General features: G+C 37.4%; 1 protein-coding gene across 4 annotated transcripts in view; it reads right to left on the bottom strand.

Moving 5' to 3' along the window:
• arhgap32a (Rho GTPase activating protein 32a) overlaps positions 1-20,981 on the bottom strand; it is a 44,575-nt gene that overhangs the window by 13,934 nt on the left and 9,660 nt on the right. For 2 of the 4 annotated variants that reach the window (XM_053687243.1, XM_017491584.3), the window contains exons 7-14: positions 14,421-14,507; positions 7,467-7,604; positions 6,106-6,198; positions 4,143-4,265; positions 3,979-4,056; positions 3,492-3,573; positions 2,048-2,197; positions 1,842-1,944 (exon numbers count right to left, since the gene is read on the bottom strand). In XM_053687243.1, coding sequence (XP_053543218.1) covers positions 1,842-1,944; positions 2,048-2,197; positions 3,492-3,573; positions 3,979-4,056; positions 4,143-4,265; positions 6,106-6,198; positions 7,467-7,604; positions 14,421-14,507 — 854 coding nt within the window. Of the gene's footprint in view, positions 1-1,841; positions 1,945-2,047; positions 2,198-3,491; positions 3,574-3,978; positions 4,057-4,142; positions 4,266-5,029; positions 5,430-6,105; positions 6,199-7,466; positions 7,605-14,420; positions 14,508-15,884; positions 16,177-20,981 lie in introns of those variants that run through there. The other 2 variants (XM_053687244.1, XM_053687245.1) reach the window with 2 other exon arrangements.

Below are 20,981 nucleotides of genomic sequence, written 5' to 3'. Positions count from 1 at the left end.
AGGGTGTACCCCACCTTGTGGGGACCCTGAAGGATAAGCAGTATCGAAAATGGATGGATGGATGGATTAAGCTAAAACCACCAGCAGGTGACTCACTTTTAATGAGTTATTTCAGTCATTCTTTCAAACAATTCGTTCAAAAACACAGATTCATTCGGCAAAGAAACACCACTGTATGTTGCTAAGAAACGTTCTGCTCCAGCTTTGTTTGGAACTACTTTGGTTGGTGAAATGGAGCAAACACAATAGTTTGTCTAAAAAGGAAGTCACTTATATTAACTTCTTGTTTAGTGAACAGTTGCAGAAAATCAATCACATTTGCAAACCTGCTTTTATTAAGTTTATATAAGAACTATTATATCTCACACTAGTGTTTCCTAGTTGGAGATATGAGGGGTGCATTTCCTGGCAGACTGGCTTGCCGTGAAAAGCACCTGCACACTATATGTACTACGCTATACGTGAACTATACTAATATACTACATTTAATGCAGTATTACTGCTCCCGTCCTTTCAACCAGTATTTGCAGGCTATAGTATTGAGTAGTTGGTTCCATTTAAGTGTGTGAGTTCAGACGAAGCTCATTCAAAAGCCTATTTTTGAAATAGCCTCCTTACATCGACCTAAACAATACTCAATACATTTTATTTTACATTTTACATAATTACAAAATACAAATGTTATATTATGCCGATACATAGTTACAGTATATCAACATGCCACTTTACACGCTTCTTCTGTAGACTGAACTATCCAGACAAACAGTAATATTTAATACGCTGAGAACATCTAGTGGATTTAAACAGCACTGCAGTCTCTGCCGTCTGTATTTGGAAGAATTTCAGCAACCGGTTCTCTGGCAGCTTGCCTAGTCCTCACCCTGCTGCTAAACAACTGCTGAACAATATTCCAACACACTTTCTAATTATAACTGGACTTTAATGAGAACAAAATGTGATGTAGGATGAGAACGCCAATGATTAGTGTCGGTTGTTATTCATTTGGTTTTGGGTTTAAGATGACTATCTTCAAACGCGCTTTTTTCAGCAAAACAGCAGCCTCCGCCTTGTATTCACAACACTAGTCTGTGCTGCACTGTCAGCATGCAATTAATCGCTGAATGCATGACCCACTGTGCATCGCATCAGCATCTCATTTTGACTTGCAAGAAGTTTCAACATTTCTAAAATAAAAAGCCTTCACATATCGATACCACTTATCAGGCCAATGCAGTCACGCATACTGCAGGTTGCCGTGCAGAACCCTTGCACATGCCGTATCAAAATAATCAGTTTGCAATAATTAATATTAACAAGGTCATTAATATTAGTCAACATTTTCTGCAAACATTCGAGCACTTAAATAATTCCTAGCACCTGAAACCACCAACACAAGACAGCATCACAGCGATATAAAACAGCGTAACTCAGAATACTTTGCTCACGCGTCAAAATTCAGCGTCCCTGAACAGAGCGCTTTGCGTTACTAAAGTTAATTGTTTCGTACAGTTGTAAACTGTTCTTCAATGATCAAGAACATTTAAAAATAATAATAATTTTCCAGGGCAATGTATATATTCTCTCATTTTCCATGTGTTTTCCAGGACTTCCAGGTTTCCCCAGGACACATGGGAACCCTGCCTTGGTTGTAACACAATCTGGTTGTGCCTCATGCTGCATCACAACACCATGGGGTGCAGTATTTATGTCGAACAGCACAGTCTTGACTATGTTATTCTTTGCATAGGTGTGAGGGCTCAGCTCATTTGGAAGCGGAAACAAAGGTGGTCATCAATTTAGGTGTCCATGACTGACACACTGAAAAGCACGCACGCACTTACCGTAGTTTCTGAATGTTAGAGGAAATCCCAGACAAGCGGTAAATGCCGTCTACAACCCCATGCTTTTCAATAAACTCAGCGCAGCTCTTGATGACTTGAGGGACTTCAGCAGAGAAAAACAGAAAGGAAAGGAAATTTAAAAAGCACATTATTAATAGCAATTAGCCTTTATTTCAGAATTCGAGTGCTTTCCTCTTTCTACTCACCATCATGACCTGAATTGAGGAGGTGCTCTCCCAGGTCACACCCAAACACCCTCTCCCTCAGAATGCCTCTCTGCTTCAGCTTCTGTTTCGTAGGCCTCGACTTCATGAAAGTACGCAGGAATGTGATCAGCTTCCCATGCTTATTAGACACTAAAAGACATTAAGACTCATATGTCGAATTTAAACATTTAAAAGCTTCACGCTGAATAACATAAGAGGGATAAACAAAGCTGCTATATCGTTTTTAGTAGCAAATAAAATTAAAGTGAAAAACGTCACTGTGGAAAGCCCGTGGAAAACTGCTGGGTCTGATTCGGTGTAGATTTTGATACGTGTCATACATCATGCAGAAGGAAGGAAATAAAACTGCGTAACTAACTTGCTTATACAATTAACTTGATTACCTAACAAACTTACTTAAATAATTTACTTAACAAATTCAATCAATTTACTAGCTTACTTAACTAAATTCCTATAATGTACTACACTAACTTATTTGACTGACTTGCTCAATAAACGTACTTTCTTACTTAAGAAAATTACTGTAACTAATGTTTTTAACTAACTTACATATTTAACTAACTTACTTCAACCAACCAACTTTTTTTTACTTACTCAAGTAACTCAATTGCTTAATAATTATTAACTGACTGACTGACTTAATTAACTTATTTACTTTACTTAACTAACTTGGTTAACCAAATAACTAAACTGACTACACTTTTAAGCCAGCTGTCAGAAGAATTTAAAGGGATGCCTAGTCCCCTTCACCATGTGTATTTTGTTCCTCCCGCTGTATTTTTTTTTTTTTAAATAGATAGATAATCTTAGCTAGCCAGTTTGCTAATGGTGTTTGGTTGGTGAGTGTCAGTCTCCCGAGTCTGGATGTGTCTGCCTGGTGTCAGGGTTGGTTTGTTCACATTCAGTGTATATAATCTTTGCTCTATTTTTTGTCCTATGTTGTGTTTTTATATAGTTAAGTAGAATTTGCACCCAACCATCTATGGGTTTGTCCCGACACACTTCCTCAGATTTTCATGGTCAACTGAACTGCTGACTGCTCTGTAAAGCAGCATGGTGGTGTAGCGGGTAGTGTTGCTACCTCACAGCTCCAGGATCCCTACGCTCTTGTTACTGTTCACATGTACTCTCTGTGTGCATGCGGGTATCACAAGGTAGGTTTTGGTGTGAATTGGTTACTCTAAAATTACCCTAGTTAAGAAAGTACATATTTGATGCTTGGTGCCTTAAAAAGTATTGGCGTCCCATCTACAGTATAGTCCTACATCATGCCCAGTGTTTCTGGGATAGGCTCTGGATAAACTGTGACCCTGAGCAGGATAAAGTGTTTACTCAACATGAATGAATGAATGTTCTACCAAAACATAAAAATGTATCTTTCATTTACAAAACTTAGTTTAACTCCACATTTACACAAAAATACCTGGTTTTGGCAGTGCACCGGTCACTTGTGGAGGAATTTTCTCACTGATCAGTTCCACACATTCACAAGGGAAAAATCCCACCTGCAAAAACAGTAACAGAGCACTGCAACAATCATATAGTCACATTTATCTAGTATTTCTTATTATACAGTTACACTAAAACAAATATACGGTTAATTTCTTTGCTTAGATCGAGCATTTATTTCTAGAACACAACGAAATTACCTGCCAATAGAACATGAGAATTTGTAAATAAATAAATAAAATATTTGAAAAAGTCTAGAAATAGGAGTTATAAATCTGGTATGTGTTTTATTGTAATATCCTAATGGGAAATATTCTATAAATTTGACAATATTCAAGATATTTTAAGATATGGTATTTTAAAGTGAAGAAAGAAGACAAGATAATACATAATATATTGGGAGACACACATCCAGATTTCCAGAAGCAAACATTATTGTTCTGCTACACAATATACCCCACCTTAAAGCCATGTTTTCCTCTCCACCATCCAGTGTCTTCCTTTGGAGGCATGTCTATGACTGAAACTATGTCTCCAACCTAAAACCAGAAAAGAGATAAAATGTGCTAAATGACAAAAAGTCTAATGGCAGTACAAAACTTGAGCATTTTGAAATCTGAGTCACCTCGAAAGAGAGTTCATCGGCAGCCTGGGCATTATAGCGCTTTATGACGTGAGCAGCAGCGACAGCTGGAACATTAATGGAGGACTCATCATGGACCAGCAGGCGGTTTCCTTTATTATCAATCTGAGTGAGACAAAAAGGGAGGGAGATACAGACAGAAGGATAAGAAGAATATGAGAAAATGCATTAATTAAATTAAACAAGTTTTGTTGAGCAGGAACCAATACAGAGAATTCTGTCATATAAAATCATCCATTTTCTGTACCGCTTATCCTACACAGGGTCACGGGAAGCCTGGAGCCTATACCAGGGGACTCGGGGCACGAGGCAGGGGACACCCTGGATGAGGGTCATCTAAAATCAATTGTGATATATGTTAGGGGGTATTATATAAACCTATTGTTGCTGTGGCTGATGAAAACTTGGATTTTGACCAAAATCAGGTGTTTTGGTGGGGCTGTGAGTAGCGGTGTAACCGGCACAGATCCTGCGCTCAGGCTACTGTCTGTGTGGAGTTTATGTGGATGTTCTTCCTGTGTTCATTTGGGTTTCCTCCTGTTTGGGTTTCAAAAAAAAAAAAAAAAATATGCGTGTGTGCATGTGAAATGTTCCTTGCTTTGTGCCAAGTGTTCCCAGAATAGGCTCCAGACCACCATGACCCTGACCAGGGTTCAAATCCCACCTCTGCCCAGTGTGCGCGGAGTTTGCATGTTCTCCCCGTGCTTTGGGGGTTACCTCCGGGTGCTACGGGTTCTTTCACCAGTCCAAAGACATGCATTGTAGGCTGATTGCACCCTGTGTAGGATAAGCGGTACAGAAAATGGACTGATGGATGGATATTGTAGCATTGCTCTTGCATTCTGCAGAGCGAGTACTAATTTGCATACCCTGAGTTGTAGAGCGGGTTGTCCACTAATCACTAAGAACCTTTCTAAATTTGGAAAGACCTAGCAAAGCAAAGATTAGCAAAGATCACATTAGGTAGATACTGTAAGATGCCAGTTTAACAAATGCAGGTATAAAGATGGCTGTAGACTACTGCATGTCTACATCAAGATGGATATAGATTTTATGTTCATATTTATTACCTTGAGATTTTATTCAATACATATTAAATAGATAATACAAATTAAATATAAATTAAATCAATACTGTACACAGCAGTTGCTTTTAGATGGTCTCTGTGTTGGTGACTTTCTGTGGAACATGACTGGAATCTTTAAATGCAATTCTCATTTTTTTCCTTAAAATGTTAAGAGATACCTACAAAAGGGAAATGTATTTTAATTCAGAAAAATCTGTTGTTTTCAGAACTTTATATACTAGAAAATGTCATGATTTCACCAAGTGAAGAGTTTTTCCAGGTTGCTACACATATGTAATAGGTAGGTACGAATGAACATCACCTTATGTTAAATGTAATCATGAATTCAAAAGAAGTTCACAGTAGTTGAAACGAACAAAATGCCAGGTATAGCCTATCTAGTTCTAACCATTAAAGGGTGCTCAACAAAGGAGCACTTGAACAAGTTTCCATCACGTGCTGTCAGTATGGTGACTAATCTTAGTGAAGGACCTTGGAGGGTTCTCACCAATTTACAATGTACATCATTTTCTGTCAAGTTCATGCAACTCTATACTAACCACCAAAATATCCCATGTACTTTTGTCAACTTGCTCAATAAGTCATTCTGAAGGCAATATCTTTCTGCCAAACACTGCTGTCTGAATAGAATCACACTACTGTATATAATAGTCTGGCAGATGTATTACATTAGTGAAATCCGAGTTCATTCAGGTACAGAGGTGCTTTGTATCTGTCAACTGACTAATGTTACATGAGAAGATGGGTGGGAGCAGTTCCTTTAGCTCTTTAACACAAAGCACATCTGTAACGCTGTACTGGATAAGAAAAGAATTAAAGAGAGTGTGGAATTGACTGAGCCACTGGTGCATACTTTACCTCCATCCATGTCAAGGCAGGCCCACAGTTTATCTTGTTGTCAGCGATGGTTGAGAGACGGGAAAGATAGGCAGTAAGCATCTGGGAAAGAGGCTGAGAAGGCAAGAGGAAAGACTGATGAACAGGGGAAGTAATACACTTCACAATGCACTAAAAAGCTGACCTACTCTACACCCTAATGAATCAGTCACTTAACCCTCACTCCATTACAGAACTGGTAAGAGATGTCGTCAGCGTGACTCCCCCCTCCTCCTCATAAAAGTTCTCTCACTTGATGGAGTGTTTCATGGACAAGTTTCAAGTTAATTTGCTTGTCTGTGTTTATGCAAATCTCAGCACCGTGAGAAGAAAATGGAACCCAGTTTTGCTGTATTCAGCACTATGTGACAGTGTGAAAGAATCAGAGAATATCATTTGTTCAAACAAATAATATAGAAACGTACTCTAGATTGACCTGCATAATGAATTATGAAAAAAAAACTATATATTGAATTATATATTGCAAAGGAGTTATATACATAACAGAACAATCAGCAAGTCAGTATTTCTCCAGTCAAAAAGACTAACACTGTGAGGAGAAATATGGCACCCATTATTATTATTCCTCTTATATCATGACAATTTGGCAACAATATTTTTTTTTAAATTTATAGTTGACAAAAAAGTGCTACTGAGAAACCAGACAGTGCAAAGAAAACTTACTGACAGTTACACTGACACTGGAGACTCCTTCAATACATGTTGAATAAACATCAAACTACAGAAAGCTTCACCGTATTAATGCATATACATTTTTATTTGATAAATAACAATGTTTTTAATCTGTTTATCATTAGATTATGTAGACCATGTTCCTTATAAATCCCTGACATGATCATATTAACATTTAAAGTAGCAATACATTTGTGTATGACCGTCTACATGATCTAAGACATAACATCTAACTGGAACTAATTGCTTTACGGCCATTCCATCAACATTAAATGTAACTATTAACTGATAAACATAAATAAAAAAAAGTAGGGCATTCTTAAATTTATTTAAAAAATGGTACATCATCCACCCCGTTGTTGATTATTTCCCTTGCAGTTTTATACCTTAAAAAATAAACAACTTTACAGGCCTTTCAGTACTTTCAGTCAACTAAATTATTATTATTATTATTATTATTATTATTATTATGTATTTAAATTACAGAAATTAATATACAGAAAGATAAAATATATAGAAAAATGTAACAAAAAAAGACAGAACAAAAAGACAGGTTGCTTATTTTAATACTATTGATGGATAAGTACTATTAGGCTTAATCCCACAGAATACAAAACATATGACAAGAAACAATATTGGATATGGAATACCTCTGATTTGACCTTCAGATTTTCAAATCGAGGAAGCTCCATGAGCCGAGAAAACCTTCTGTCATATGAACAGAGATGGAGGTGCTTGTCGAGCACCCGAAAGTCTTCATATGACCGTTTCACAATCCACTTCTTCCCCTGGCAGACAGAGGAAGAAATATTACAAAGGAGCTTTTTGTACTTATCACAGTCTTAGGAGAAAAAAAAAAAAATAAATAAAATAAAATAAAAAAAGGAGCTCATATACATTATTATGTATATGACCTATTACCTATTATGAAAATTCGTTGATGTGGATTTTTATAGTCGAGGCACACGTTTTTAATGTAAAAAAAAATTTAATGTAAAAAACGCACAAACATTTACTTCAGGGTAGAATGTAATACACTACAGAAACCACTGGGGGCAGTGTTTCTTTGCCATATAGAGCTGTGCTCAGAACTGCTTGTTGTTAGTTAATCTATCACAGCACAGAACACAGTACAGATTAACCATTTAAACATGGGTTCATGTTTTCACTTTAATGAACACAAGAACCAAACCAACTAATTTCACTTGCAACATACAGTGGGGTCCAAAGTCTGAGACCACTCTTGAAAATGCTTCTATTTTGCATTCTTTTCTAATTTAATACATCAATTTTCAAAAAAATTAGAAAGTATAATCTTTGAATTATTTACATGAATTTAAAAATTTGCTTAAATGACTGTGCATTCGAGCTGGTATGGACTCCACACATTTGTGCAAAACATTATGATCCATTTTAGATCAAATCCATCGGAATGTTGTCTGAACACATGCTTCAATAGAAGAGATTAATCATGAGGAAAACCGGACCTTTTGTACAAAGCAGCTAATATCACATTTTGCTTACATTTAAATAGGGACCTAGAAAAGTGCAGAATCTTGGATATCAAATATTCAAGATATTGAACATTTACTTTCTTTTAAAATATATATATATATATATATATATATATATATATATATATATATATATATATATATATATATATATATATATATATACACATATACACACACACACACACACACACACAGTGAGGGAAAAAAGTATTTGATCCCCTGCTGATTTTGTACGTTTGCCCACTGACAAAGAAATGATCAGTCTATAATTTTAATGGTAGATTTATTTGAACAGTGAGAGACAGAATAACAACAAGAAAATCCAGAAAAACGCATGTCAAAAATGTTATAAATTGATTTGCATTTTAATGAGGGAAATAAGTATTTGACCCCCTCTCAATCAGAAAGATTTCTGGCTCCCAGGTGTCTTTTATACAGGTAACGAGCTGAGATTAGGAGGACACTCTTAAAGGGAGTGCTCCTAATCTCAGCTTGTTACCTGTATAAAAGACACCTGTCCACAGAAGCAATCAATCAATCAGATTCCAAACTCTCCACTATGGCCAAGACCAAAGAGCTCTCCAAGGATGTCAGGGACAAGATTGTAGACCTACACAAGTCTGGAATGGGCTACAAGACCATTGCCAAGCAGCTTGGTGAGAAGGTGACAACAGTTGGTGCGATTATTCGCAAATGGAAGAAACACAAAAGAACCGTCAATCTCCCTCGGCCTGGGGCTCCATGCAAGATCTCACCTCGTGGAGTTGCAATGATCATGAGAACAGTGAGGAATCAGCCCAGAACTACACGGGAGGATCTTGTCAATGATCTCAAGGCAGCTGGGACCATAGTCACCAAGAAAACAACTGGTAACACACTACGCCGTGAAGGACTGAAATCCTGCAGCGCCCACAAGGGCCCCCTGCTCAAGAAAGCACATATACATGCCCGTCTGAAGTTTGCCAATGAACATCTGAATGATTCAGAGGACAACTGGGTGAAAGTGTTGTGGTCAGATGAGACCAAAATGGAGCTCTTTGGCATCAACTCAACTCGCCGTGTTTGGAGGAGGAGGAATACTGCCTATGACCCCAAGAACACCATCCCCACCGTCAAACATGGAGGTCGAAACATTATGCTTTGGGGCTGCTAAGGGGACAGGACAACTTCACCGCATCAAAGGGACGATGGACGGGGCCATGTACCCTCAAATCTTGGGTGAGAACCTCCTTCCCTCAGCCAGGGCATTGAAAATGGGTCGTGGATGGGTATTCCAGCATGACAATGACCCAAAACACACGGCCAAGGCAACAAAGGAGTGGCTCAAGAAGAAGCACATTAAGGTCCTGGAGTGGCCTAGCCAGTCTCCAGACCTTAATCCCATAGAAAATCTGTGGAGGGAGCTGAAGGTTCGAGTTGCCAAACGTCAGCCTCGAAACCTTAATGACTTGGAGAAGATCTGCATAGAGGAGTGGGACAAAATCCCTCCTGAGATGTGTGCAAACCTGGTGGCCAACTACAAGAAACGTCTGATCTCTGTGATTGCCAACAAGGGTTTTGCCACCAAGTACTAAGTCATGTTTTTCAGAGTGGTCAAATACTTATTTCCCTCATTAAAAGCAAATCAATTTATAACATTTTTGACATGCGTTTTTCTGGATTTTCTTGTTATTCTGTCTCTCACTGTTCAAATAAATCTACCATTAAAATTATAGACTGATCATTTCTTTGTCAGTGGGCAAACGTACAAAATCAGCAGGGGATCAAATACTTTTTCCCCCTCACTGTGTGTGTGTGTGTATATATATATATATATATATATATATATATATATATATATATATATATAAACAATTCTAAAACTTTTGGTTTATTTCCTATTTTAAATGAAAAAATGTGGTCTCAGACTTTTAGACCTCACAATAAGTAAATGATGCTTGCTTAAATGAGGGGCTCTCAAACATTTTATAGTCAAGAACCTCTTAAACTTCACTATATGGCCAAAGGTTTGTGGACACCTGACCATCACACCTATATGTGGGCCTCCCCCAAACTATTACCACAAAGTTGGAGAGAAAAAAAAAATCCCCTTTCCTGTAACTAAGAGGCCCAAACAGTTTCCAGCTTGACAATGCCACTGTGCAGAAAGCGAGGTCCATTAAAACATGGTTTGCTAAGGTTGGAGTGTTAGATCTCAAGTGGCCTGTCTGACATCAGTGCCTGATCTCACTTACACTCTTGCGGCTGAACGGAAACAAATCCCCACAGCCACACTCCAACATCTAGTGGAAAGCCTTCCCAGAAGAGTGGAGGGTATTAAGTATAACAGCAAAGTTGGACTAAATCTATAATGAGAGAGGATTTATTGATTGGTCAGTTGTCCACATATTTTTGGCATGATAGTATATTAAATAAAAATCCACAGACGCCATGAACATAATCAAAATAGTTCATATTCTTTAATTATGATAAGTTTATTGGAGTCAGAATGTTTGAACCCAGAACATTTCACACACCAAACTCGTTTTTATTAAAATTGTCATCATATTCAAGTTGACAGTATTCAGTGCTATAACTAATGGTGATGCACCTGATACACATGCACTGGTACCTACAAATCAGCTAGGCCTGGTCACTGATGCCACTGTGTGGCTAACTGTTTACTCCAAACTGTGGATGTGGAGATAATGGCACTATCCAACAGTTAAATTACTCAATTTAACCACCTTAGCTTCTACCTTATGCCTTTTGAAAGCAGACAATAAAAGCCAAATAAATCTAGCTACAGTTTACTTTACTTTTCTATTATACCTAATGTATTACAACTTTACATTCAATGGGGCATTTTCCTAATGAAATTTTGCATTATGTTGTGTTAATCCATGGTGTTCCTGATTTGTAGAAATCTAGGTGTCTGGGAAACATACATTGTAGATCCAATAACCTATGTTTAATCTCATCAGACAATTTAGAAGTCATTAATGGTCGTTCCAATTATATCGCTTGGCATATGTGAAGTTATTCGGTGTAGGAGCTGCCAGCCAATTTGGTAAAAGTATAAGTAAGCCTTTTGATCATAAATATCAAGGAGGAGCCCAAAACCAAAGTAAGAGGAAAGAGAAACTACTGGACATAAAGCTACAGATTTTTTTAAACACCTGGACTTTCTGGCACCTTGTCCCAAATACCTTTTAATGCACTTACTAATCATTTACCCAACTGCTAATTTATGATTATTTAAATGTCTCTTTTCTGCTTAGCAAAGTCACTTAATGCTTGTCCAGGACTAGTATTATAGCAGATATCATATCAGGTATGCTAATTAAAAAAGGCATCTACAGTCCCCTCTGAATCTATTGGAACAGCAAGGCCAATTCATTCATGTTTGCTGTAGACTGAAGACATTTGGGTTTGAGATCAAAAGATGAACATGAGAAGAGAGTTTAGAATTACAGATTTTATTTTCTGGTATGTATATGTAGATGTGTTAAACAACATAGAGCATAGCACATTTTGTATCAGACCACCCAATTTTTAGGCGAGCAAAAATACTGGGACATGTGACTGGCAGGTGTTTCTTGTTATCCAGGTGTGTCCTGTTGGATTAATTGCTTAAACAATAAATAGCTCTCAATTCAAAACCATCTATTCTTGGTTTTAGCCTTTAGATTCACCTGTGAAGAATGCATTTGTTGTTAAAAAGGATAAGCCAACATGAAGATCAGAGATATGGGAGAAAATCAAGCCATTTTGATGCTGAGAAAAAAGGGAAAATCAATCAGAGGCATTGTGTATAACCAATATGTCAATTTGGAATGTCCCAGAAAAGAAAGACCACTGGTGTTCTGAGCAACAGACACCAAATGGGTTGGCCAAGGAAAACAACAAAAACTGACAACAGAAACATTGTTAAGAACGTTGTGAAGGAAAATCCAAAAACAAAAGTCAGTGACATCAACAACCTTCACAGGGCAGGAGAGAAAGTATCATAATCCACTGTTTGAAGAAGACTTTGTATGCAGAAATATAGAGGCCATACCACAAGATGCAAACCACTCATCAGCAGTAAGATCGGAAAGTCAGATTGGAATTCGCAGAGAAATACAGAGATGAGTCTCAAAAGTTCTGGAACAAAGATTAACCTCTACCAAAGTGACGGACAGGCCAAAGTGTGGAGAAAGAAAGGATCTGCTCATGATCAAAAACATACAAACTCAACTGTGGAACATGGTGGAAGCATGGTGTCATTGCTTGGGCTTGCATGGATGCTTCTGAAACAGGCTCACTAACCTTTATTGAAGATGTAACTCATGATGGTAGCATCAGAATGAATTCAGAAGTTTACAGGAACTTTACCATGCAGTAAGACACTGATCCAAAACACAATGCAAACTCAACAAAGGAATTCATGAGGTTGAAAAAAAACCTCCTAAAGAGGAGACTGAAGGGAGAAAGCCCTTGAAACAAACAACAACTGAAAGAGGCTGCGGTAAAAGCCTGGAAAAGCATTACAAAAGAAGAAACCAACAATTTGGTGATGTCAGTGAGTTGCAGGCTTGATGCGGTTATTGCAAGCAATGGATATGCAACCAAATATTACATGTTCCTATACTTTTTTGGAAAAATTTGGTGGTCTGATATAAAAGGTTCATTGTTTTAAGTTATTTAACTAGATGTAAATACCAGGAAATAAAAGCTGAAATTCTAAACTCTCATCTCATATTAATCTTTTGATCTCAAACCCAAATGGCTTTCGTGTATAGCACAAACAAATGAACTGGCCTTGCTGTCCCAGTAGTTTTGGATTGCACTGTAGATAATGTATTAATATTTACGTGCTATCTAGAGTAAGAACAAAAATAATGCAGTGGATAGAAATGCCATATTTGTCATCCATCTGAATGACTTGTTTAGTAGCCATGCTTACCTTTCGACTTGCTACGATAATGCTTGATAGCAGGTTATGTTAAGCAGATGTAAACGGTACTAGTAGCCATAACAAGTCTAACAGGTTGCTGTCTGTTCATCAAATATTAAGGTTGAGGAAATATGCACATGGAAATCCTTTATTTGGAAAGGCACTATTAGTAAGCGTCAAATGTAATGTTTGCAAAGGAGCTTGTTGTGCCAAAGTATCACAACTGACATTATTTATACAGTAGGCTACAGCTTGATTAAGTGAAACTGACTATATCAGTTGACATTATTATTACATAATGGAAGTGTTTTGATAAAATTGCAGCAGTTTAGTAAAAGTAGTAAATTACGTGAAATACTAACTTAATAATTTAGTACCGTTTAGATACTAAAAGATCAACACAATCCAAGTGAATCCAAAAAATAGCCAAGATTATAGATATAATCATTTCCTGCTCTACCACAAGTCATTACTATTGGTGAAGATAATTTAAGTCCAAAAGAGAAAGGATGAAGGGACATTTCCTGATACTGACTCGTACATGGTCTTGTTTTACAATCAATAAGCTGAATGTCTAAATCCAGCTGAACATGGTCCTTCTAGATTTCATACAGTTGAATAATGAGATTTTGATCAGAACAGAAAGATGTGAACCACACACACACCACACAGGAGTGAAATCCTCCTGTTTAAACACATCATGCCCTCATTCCAGCAGTACGAAATGTAACATACGTTGCTGCTCTTGTGCAGGAAACAAAGTATAAAAAACAAAAAACCTTTTGTATATAGAACATATTTCTTCACACTGCAGCTTTTCTGTCTGACTCTGTTCTTTAAGTGCAGTGCAAAAAATACCAAGTGCACTACGTGTGGTTGTTTTGCCTTTTTGATCCAAGCGTGCAGTTCTTTTTATAACTTCCCTCTTCTTTTTATTTATTTATTATTTTTTTTTTTACCATAATAACAAAGCTTGAATTTCCCCACTGTTGCCATAACAAACTAATGGGATTTCGTCTTTTAGGACTCTACAGAGCGCGCGCGCTCTCTCTCTCTCTCTCACACACACACACACACACACTAACACACACACACACACACACACACACACACACACACACACACACACACACACACACACACACACACACACACACACACACTCATACCTGGCAACAAATCTGGACAAGATACACCAGTTCCCTGGAGTTGAGGCTGCTGTGAGTCAGATCGTTCTCATCACCGGTCAGAGTTAGCTGGAGACAGACAGAAAGAGAGAGGAATGATTAAGTGGGAAGCTGGACAGCCTACAGGGTGGAGCTAAGTACAGGAAGAGCCATATCAGCAATGCTCACTGTTTGATAAGCTATTGAGAGACAAGTAGGGATAAATTTTAGGTCTACGAATTAATAAAGAGCATCCAGATCTAAACTTGTCCAGCCATACAAATATGACATGGCACCAACTGTGAAGATGGCTTTGGGCTTTGCCATGAATAGTTTTGCACTCAAGTCTCGATCAGTGAACAGTTTCCTGTGAAAACTATACTGAATTTCCTGGTTACATAAGTGTACTTTTTGACCATATAGCGCACAGTTATAGAAAGGAATTATTTAGAATCGCATTATCCGGTGTCACCCAGATGAAGATGGGTTCCCTTTTGAGTCTCCTCTCAAGGTTTCTTCCTGATATCATCTCAGGGAGTTTTTCCTTGCCACCATCGCCTTTGGCTTGCTCATTAGGGATAAACTTATACATGTAAAATGTAGATCCTGAATTTATATACATATGTAAAGCTGCCTTGTGACAATGTTCATTGTTAAAAGTGCTATCCAATCAAAAAAATATATTGAATTGAATACAAATACATACTCTCATATTCATATAAAAATAAACATTACACTATGAATAATCAGAATTAAAATCAACCTTTTATTTTTACCACACTTGAAAAAAATAGATGTTGGATGCCTGGGAATTCTTATTTTTCTTTTCTACTTCTTATTCTTATTATTTTATGAACACATACACCATACCACTTTTACTTGTCTTTCTAATGTCTGATGTAATACACTATATCACATCTCAAAAATACCATTCAAAATGTACTGTATCAGTCCAGAAAATCAATGAACAGAGACATTTGGAACTCCAAAGCAATGTAAAGAAAGTAGAGAACTATAATAAACTCAACAGAGCTCTGGAATATTAAAGCATGGCTTATTTATAGCAAAAACTAATGCAAGCGCACAGGAGGCTAAATGACCTAGTTGAGCAGTGCTCTGAAATTTAAATGATGACAGCCGATTGGTTAGAGAGAACTACTTGTATTAATTTACTATCTGTGTCACACATACAGTATGTAGTAGCAGTAAAGGTCTAAGTATTATCACTGAATAAATACCAATATAAGCTGACAAAGCCATACATTGGATTTCTGCAATCAAGTACATAACTTATAACTCTTCATTTCAACATGTTATTAAAATATTGTTAGGAAAAGCATTGTGTTAAGCCAAACAAAGCAAACACAACATCTCTGCATGAAGCTGCATATTACCTCACTACTTGTCACACCAGCATGCACTTCTATTCCTTAATAAACATCAAGGAAAAAGAGAGAAAATCCTCACCACACCGTAACCTTCCGTGCTTCATCAGGCCAGCCTGCACCACACTGACAAATGCTTTAGATGGACCCCGCCTAACACAAACATATTCAACCCATCACGCTGCATATACTGTAGGCTCGTCCATCCGTCAGTCGAGGCTCAGCAAACACAGCCCCTCCTCTCCTTTAAAAATCCAGATTCGGAGGAGTCTAAAGAGCTCCACTTTTTTACCAAGAGCATTTCAAACAAGCTGGTACTGCAGCAGAAAGGGTGTGCATTCTGCCGTGTCCAGTTACGACTGGAAAAGGAGGACGAATCCAATCTTCACTCGTGCACTGGATGGAAGCCCTGCCCCTGAGGTGATGTGGGACTGAAGAGGGCTCAGATGGAACAGCGTGCACATAGTGGAGCAGCACTGAGAGCTGCATCAGAGAGCTTTCTCTCACTACATTAGATGATAAAAGGGAGGGAGAAAATCTAATAGCAGTCAGTAGCTCAACAATGAAACTGTTACGGCTGAGTAATGCATTACACCGTGAGGTCTCATCCATGACGTAAGAATGTTTCAGGTCTGTATCACTTTACTAGCTTCATGCCAAATATGGTACTCCTTTTGTTCAAACCAAAAAAACAAAACAAAACAAAAAAAAACTCAAATTACAGTTCTGTCCTTTGGTGTAATTTGAACTTTAGATAATGTGTGTTTAGTCAATCTACTTATAGTTTCTCCTCCAAAGGCATTTTGGAGCAAAAAAGGAAAAGGGATTATACAGTAAATAATTCACCTCATTCGTGTTCGTTACACCAGCGACTGCATTTCACATCACTGCTGAAAAAGAATCAGAAAGAAATCAGCCCCAGCCTCGCTTCTTCCATACCAATACGTGTATTTTTCTTTCAACTACCGTTGTTGGTACCATTCTGCAAATGTCCAAAAATATTCAACCTTAAAGCATGAGTTAACAGAAAAATAATCTAACGTGGATGCCAAAATCGAAACATCATCTTTGCTAGCCTATGTGCCCCATGCAGCAGAAACACTGCTGTGAATAGCTGAGACTATTCCCTAAATGTCACGCTACCGATTAACTAAATATTTTCAATAATATCTTAAAAATATTCAAATAAAAATGGCGCACTTGCTTTGTAGTGCAGCCTAGAAAATTCACCAAACACAGACACTGCAACGAACAATGTTCATGTCACACAATCTGCGGATTAAAATTCCTCCTGTGCAGTACAATACAGTGTGTGCCTTTTGCTGTGGAGGAAACGCTAATGCTCAAAGGAATTCTTCAGGCGACACACAATTTAAACAGATCATACATTTTCCCCTCCATTGTCTCCTTTATTTCCACGGAATCTGATCTGCTCACCGTTTCAGCCTCCTTTGAGATCAGTATCTTCTCACGAGGGGTAAAGCTCGCTAACAAGCATGCAGTAGGCTTATATGTTTCATTCCAACAAGATAGCATCTTGTGTATGAGATTAATAATTGATCCGGTTTTATAGAATGAACTGTGAGAACATGACTGAGATAATGGGCGCATGAAACCTTTTTGCTTTCTTTCATCAAGAACGAAAGAGAGAAAGAACATGAGGTGCCAATCGTGATGTTCAGAATAATAACTCACTGCAAAAAGCTTAATTGAAATCATTTGTCTATGATATCATACAAATACTGGCGCCGAGATCACACACTGAAAGCAAAGACATCTGAGTAAAATCTGATTGCATGTCCACGCCACTCTCTGAGCCCCAGGAACGCTTTGGCTTCAGTTAACTCATTGATACAAACAGTGCTGAGTGAAGGTCTAAGGATTATGGCGTTAATAGTCGAGAGTTAACCTCAGCCTGGGGCATTAACTGGAACTGGGAAATCAGACATTTCAAATCGGGCGAGAAATCAGAGCTCCACCCTACATTGCTGCTTTTAGACCACATCCTCTCTCCAAGGGCAAAAAGGGATGGTGTTGTCTCCCCTGTACACCTGATCTGAAGTATGTGGGACATCCACACTGCCTCTGAGAATGCAGCAAAGATCTCTCTGGATAGAGGTTAATTTACACTGCAGTGTGGACTGGTTGGTCCAGCAGCTTTCTTTTGTTCTTTAATATTAACAAAACTTGTATTCGTTCGCCATGGTTGGGGAGAAAAACAAGACACCAGGCCTCATTTATCAAACTAGATACGAAGTGACTTGTTTATAAATCACTCGTAGGAGCATTTAGACAAGAAATCTGGTATTCAAGAAAAACCTGTAATTTCGGGAAAACATTCGTATCCCACTCGTACTCCTGCGTTCATGTAAATTTACGCATATGAAGACTAACCTAATGTAATCCTCAATTATATGATTTCAAATCATATCATTTGCATGGATTACTGCACTTTCATAAGTGGAACGATACTGTCAAGTTTAAATTGCTTGTTTTTTATTTTTTACAGCATTTAACAGACGCCCTTATACAGAGTGACTGGATCCAGGGTGTGCTTTGGAATTTCTAGCAAAAACAAATCCTCTCGCTAGTTCATTAGTTCAGGGACTAAGATTATCCTAGGAAAACAAGTCTGTAAAAGATCTTATAATATTGGCGTTAATTATCTTTTTTTTAAATAAACAAGCAGCTAATAAACCCATAAATCAAGACAAACAAAAGCAGTCATTCAATTATGACAAAAGAAATGCCACAGTATATAAAACAGGGCTGGGTAAAATATATAGATTCTCCGATTTTAATCAATCTTCAATTTAACGAAATGATATCGACTCTTAACGCTTTACTTGAGAAGATGTGAATATCAGTTCTCCTCTCGTCCTGAAGATGTCGCCATCTTTCATGTTTTGAATTTTGAAAACGGTTTTATTTCTTAAACATGTTTTAAGTTGATAATGAATTTCACTGTTGCACTTTTACAATTAATAAAAAAAATAAAAAAAAAGTAATTAAACATAATTGTGTGGGCCCTCATGTTAATATAAATGTGTATTTCAGTAATATAGCTAAGTAGAAGGGTTTCAGTTACCAGCATTTATATTAAAACATGGATTCCATGTCTGCAAAACTAACATTTTAAATGAAATATTGATAACTAATTGATATGGAATCAAATAGAAACCATATAAAGAAGAATCAAATCGAAATCAAATCAAAATCATATAAATAAGAATCAAATCGAATCAACAAATTGGTCGCAATACACCCTAATATAAATGGAGGACAGGCTGGTCTGTCTGGGCGTAGCCGTAAGATATAAACAAATGCCTCAGCTAACAGAAGAGTATGATTTTTTTTTTGGAAGATGAAAGATAGTTGTATGCCATGGCATCTTCTTTTAACTTTCTGCAACACCTGCTTAAAGACACTTAAAACTATTTTTAAATAGCAGTGTCCCTGTGTGATATGCTTACAATCTCCTCAGAAAATTTTATCAATAACCATTATCAATTATCCTTATCAATATTATCATTAACTAAGAAAACCAGCTACTCTACTGCTGCTGACATTTTTATTAAACCAGAGAACCAATCCAAAGTCAGCTATGGGATTTTCACGCACAACAGTCTCTACAGTTTACACAGACTGGTTAGACGAGCTAGGAAACTCAAATGGTAACTTAAATAACAACTCTTTATAACTGTGGAGAGCAGAAAAGCATCTCAGAATGCACAATATGCTGAATCTTGAGGCGGACGAACTATAACAGAAGACCACGTCGGATGCCACATCTCCGTCCGTGCAGGATTTCAGAGTTTTTTGTGATTGTTGCGGCCAAAAATGCTGAATGCTTTGTGTTGTTTTTTTTCCCCCCAGAAAACTACTTGAATTAGTGAAATTACAACTGCGTGAAATTACAATCGCAGAAAATTGTTTTACACGGTCTTTCACAGTCAAGTTTATTGGTAAATGAGACCTTTTAGCTGTACTCATGTTTGACGCACGTGAATTGAAGAGGGCTTTGGCTGAATGCGAGTTGTGATGACATCACATGGCGCATCGGCGTAAATCTGCGGTAATTTCGAAAAATTGCAAACTCCTCCAAAAATTGCAGAGATGCGTTCATTTCTGCAATCGCAAAATTACAAAATCATGTAGAGACTGACTGTCTGCCAAGAACAGGAGTCTGAGGCCACAGTGGATGCAGACCCACTGAAAATACAGCTGAAGATTGGGGGATAAAACCTGATGTGGTCTAACTGGATGTTTTATGTTTTCCACACCACTCTGTGTAAACTCTAGTGACTGTTGTGTGTAAACATGCCAGGAGACCAGAAGTTTCTAAAATACCCGAACCAATCTGTCTGGAACCAATAACCACACTACAGTCAAAGTCATTGATATCACTGAAATAACTGAAAGAATGTACAAGGTGCACAGGTGTTCCTATTAAAGTGCCCAATGAGTGTATGTAAAAGCCACCAATCAATACATGATCATCTGAACAGGAAACATAATATTCACTAAAGTTAATGTGGCCTCAATCCAAAAGTCCAGACAGCACAAAATCAAAGGTACTCAAAACCACAAAGTGCATACAGTTCCTCATGAAATGCTTCCTTGTTTCTCCTGTTTTTCAGGTGCCTGTGATGCTTGTATTCAAATCCTACAGGGTGTGACAGCATTTTCATTTTTTTTTTTATCTGGAAAGACTGAATTGCGACATTGTACATGTCCTCTTTGATAATCCCACAATTCTATCCAGCAGAATAGACATGCTTAGGCTCACTGCCTGATTTGTGCTTTGATCACTTGTGCACTGAGATATGTACAGGTAAAATATGAAATTGTTAATTTTTATATATATATATATATATATATATATATATATATATATATATATATATATATATATATATATATACATACATACACACACACACACACACACACACACACACACACATACAGTGAGGGAAAAAAGTATTTGATCCCCTGCTGATTTTGTACGTTTGCCCACTGACAAAGAAATGATCAGTCTATAATTTTAATGGTAGATTTATTTGAACAGTGAGAGACAGAATAACAACAAAAAAATCCAGAAAAACGCACGTCAAAAATGTTATAAATTGATTTGCATTTTAATGAGGGAAATAAGTATTTGACCCCTCTGCAAAAC

The sequence above is a fragment of the Ictalurus punctatus genome, chromosome 17, assembly GCF_001660625.3.
Source record: "Ictalurus punctatus breed USDA103 chromosome 17, Coco_2.0, whole genome shotgun sequence".
Lineage (NCBI taxonomy): Eukaryota > Metazoa > Chordata > Actinopteri > Siluriformes > Ictaluridae > Ictalurus > Ictalurus punctatus.
Note: the sequence above shows the minus strand (reverse complement) of the source record. Positions and strands in the feature narration are given on the sequence as shown.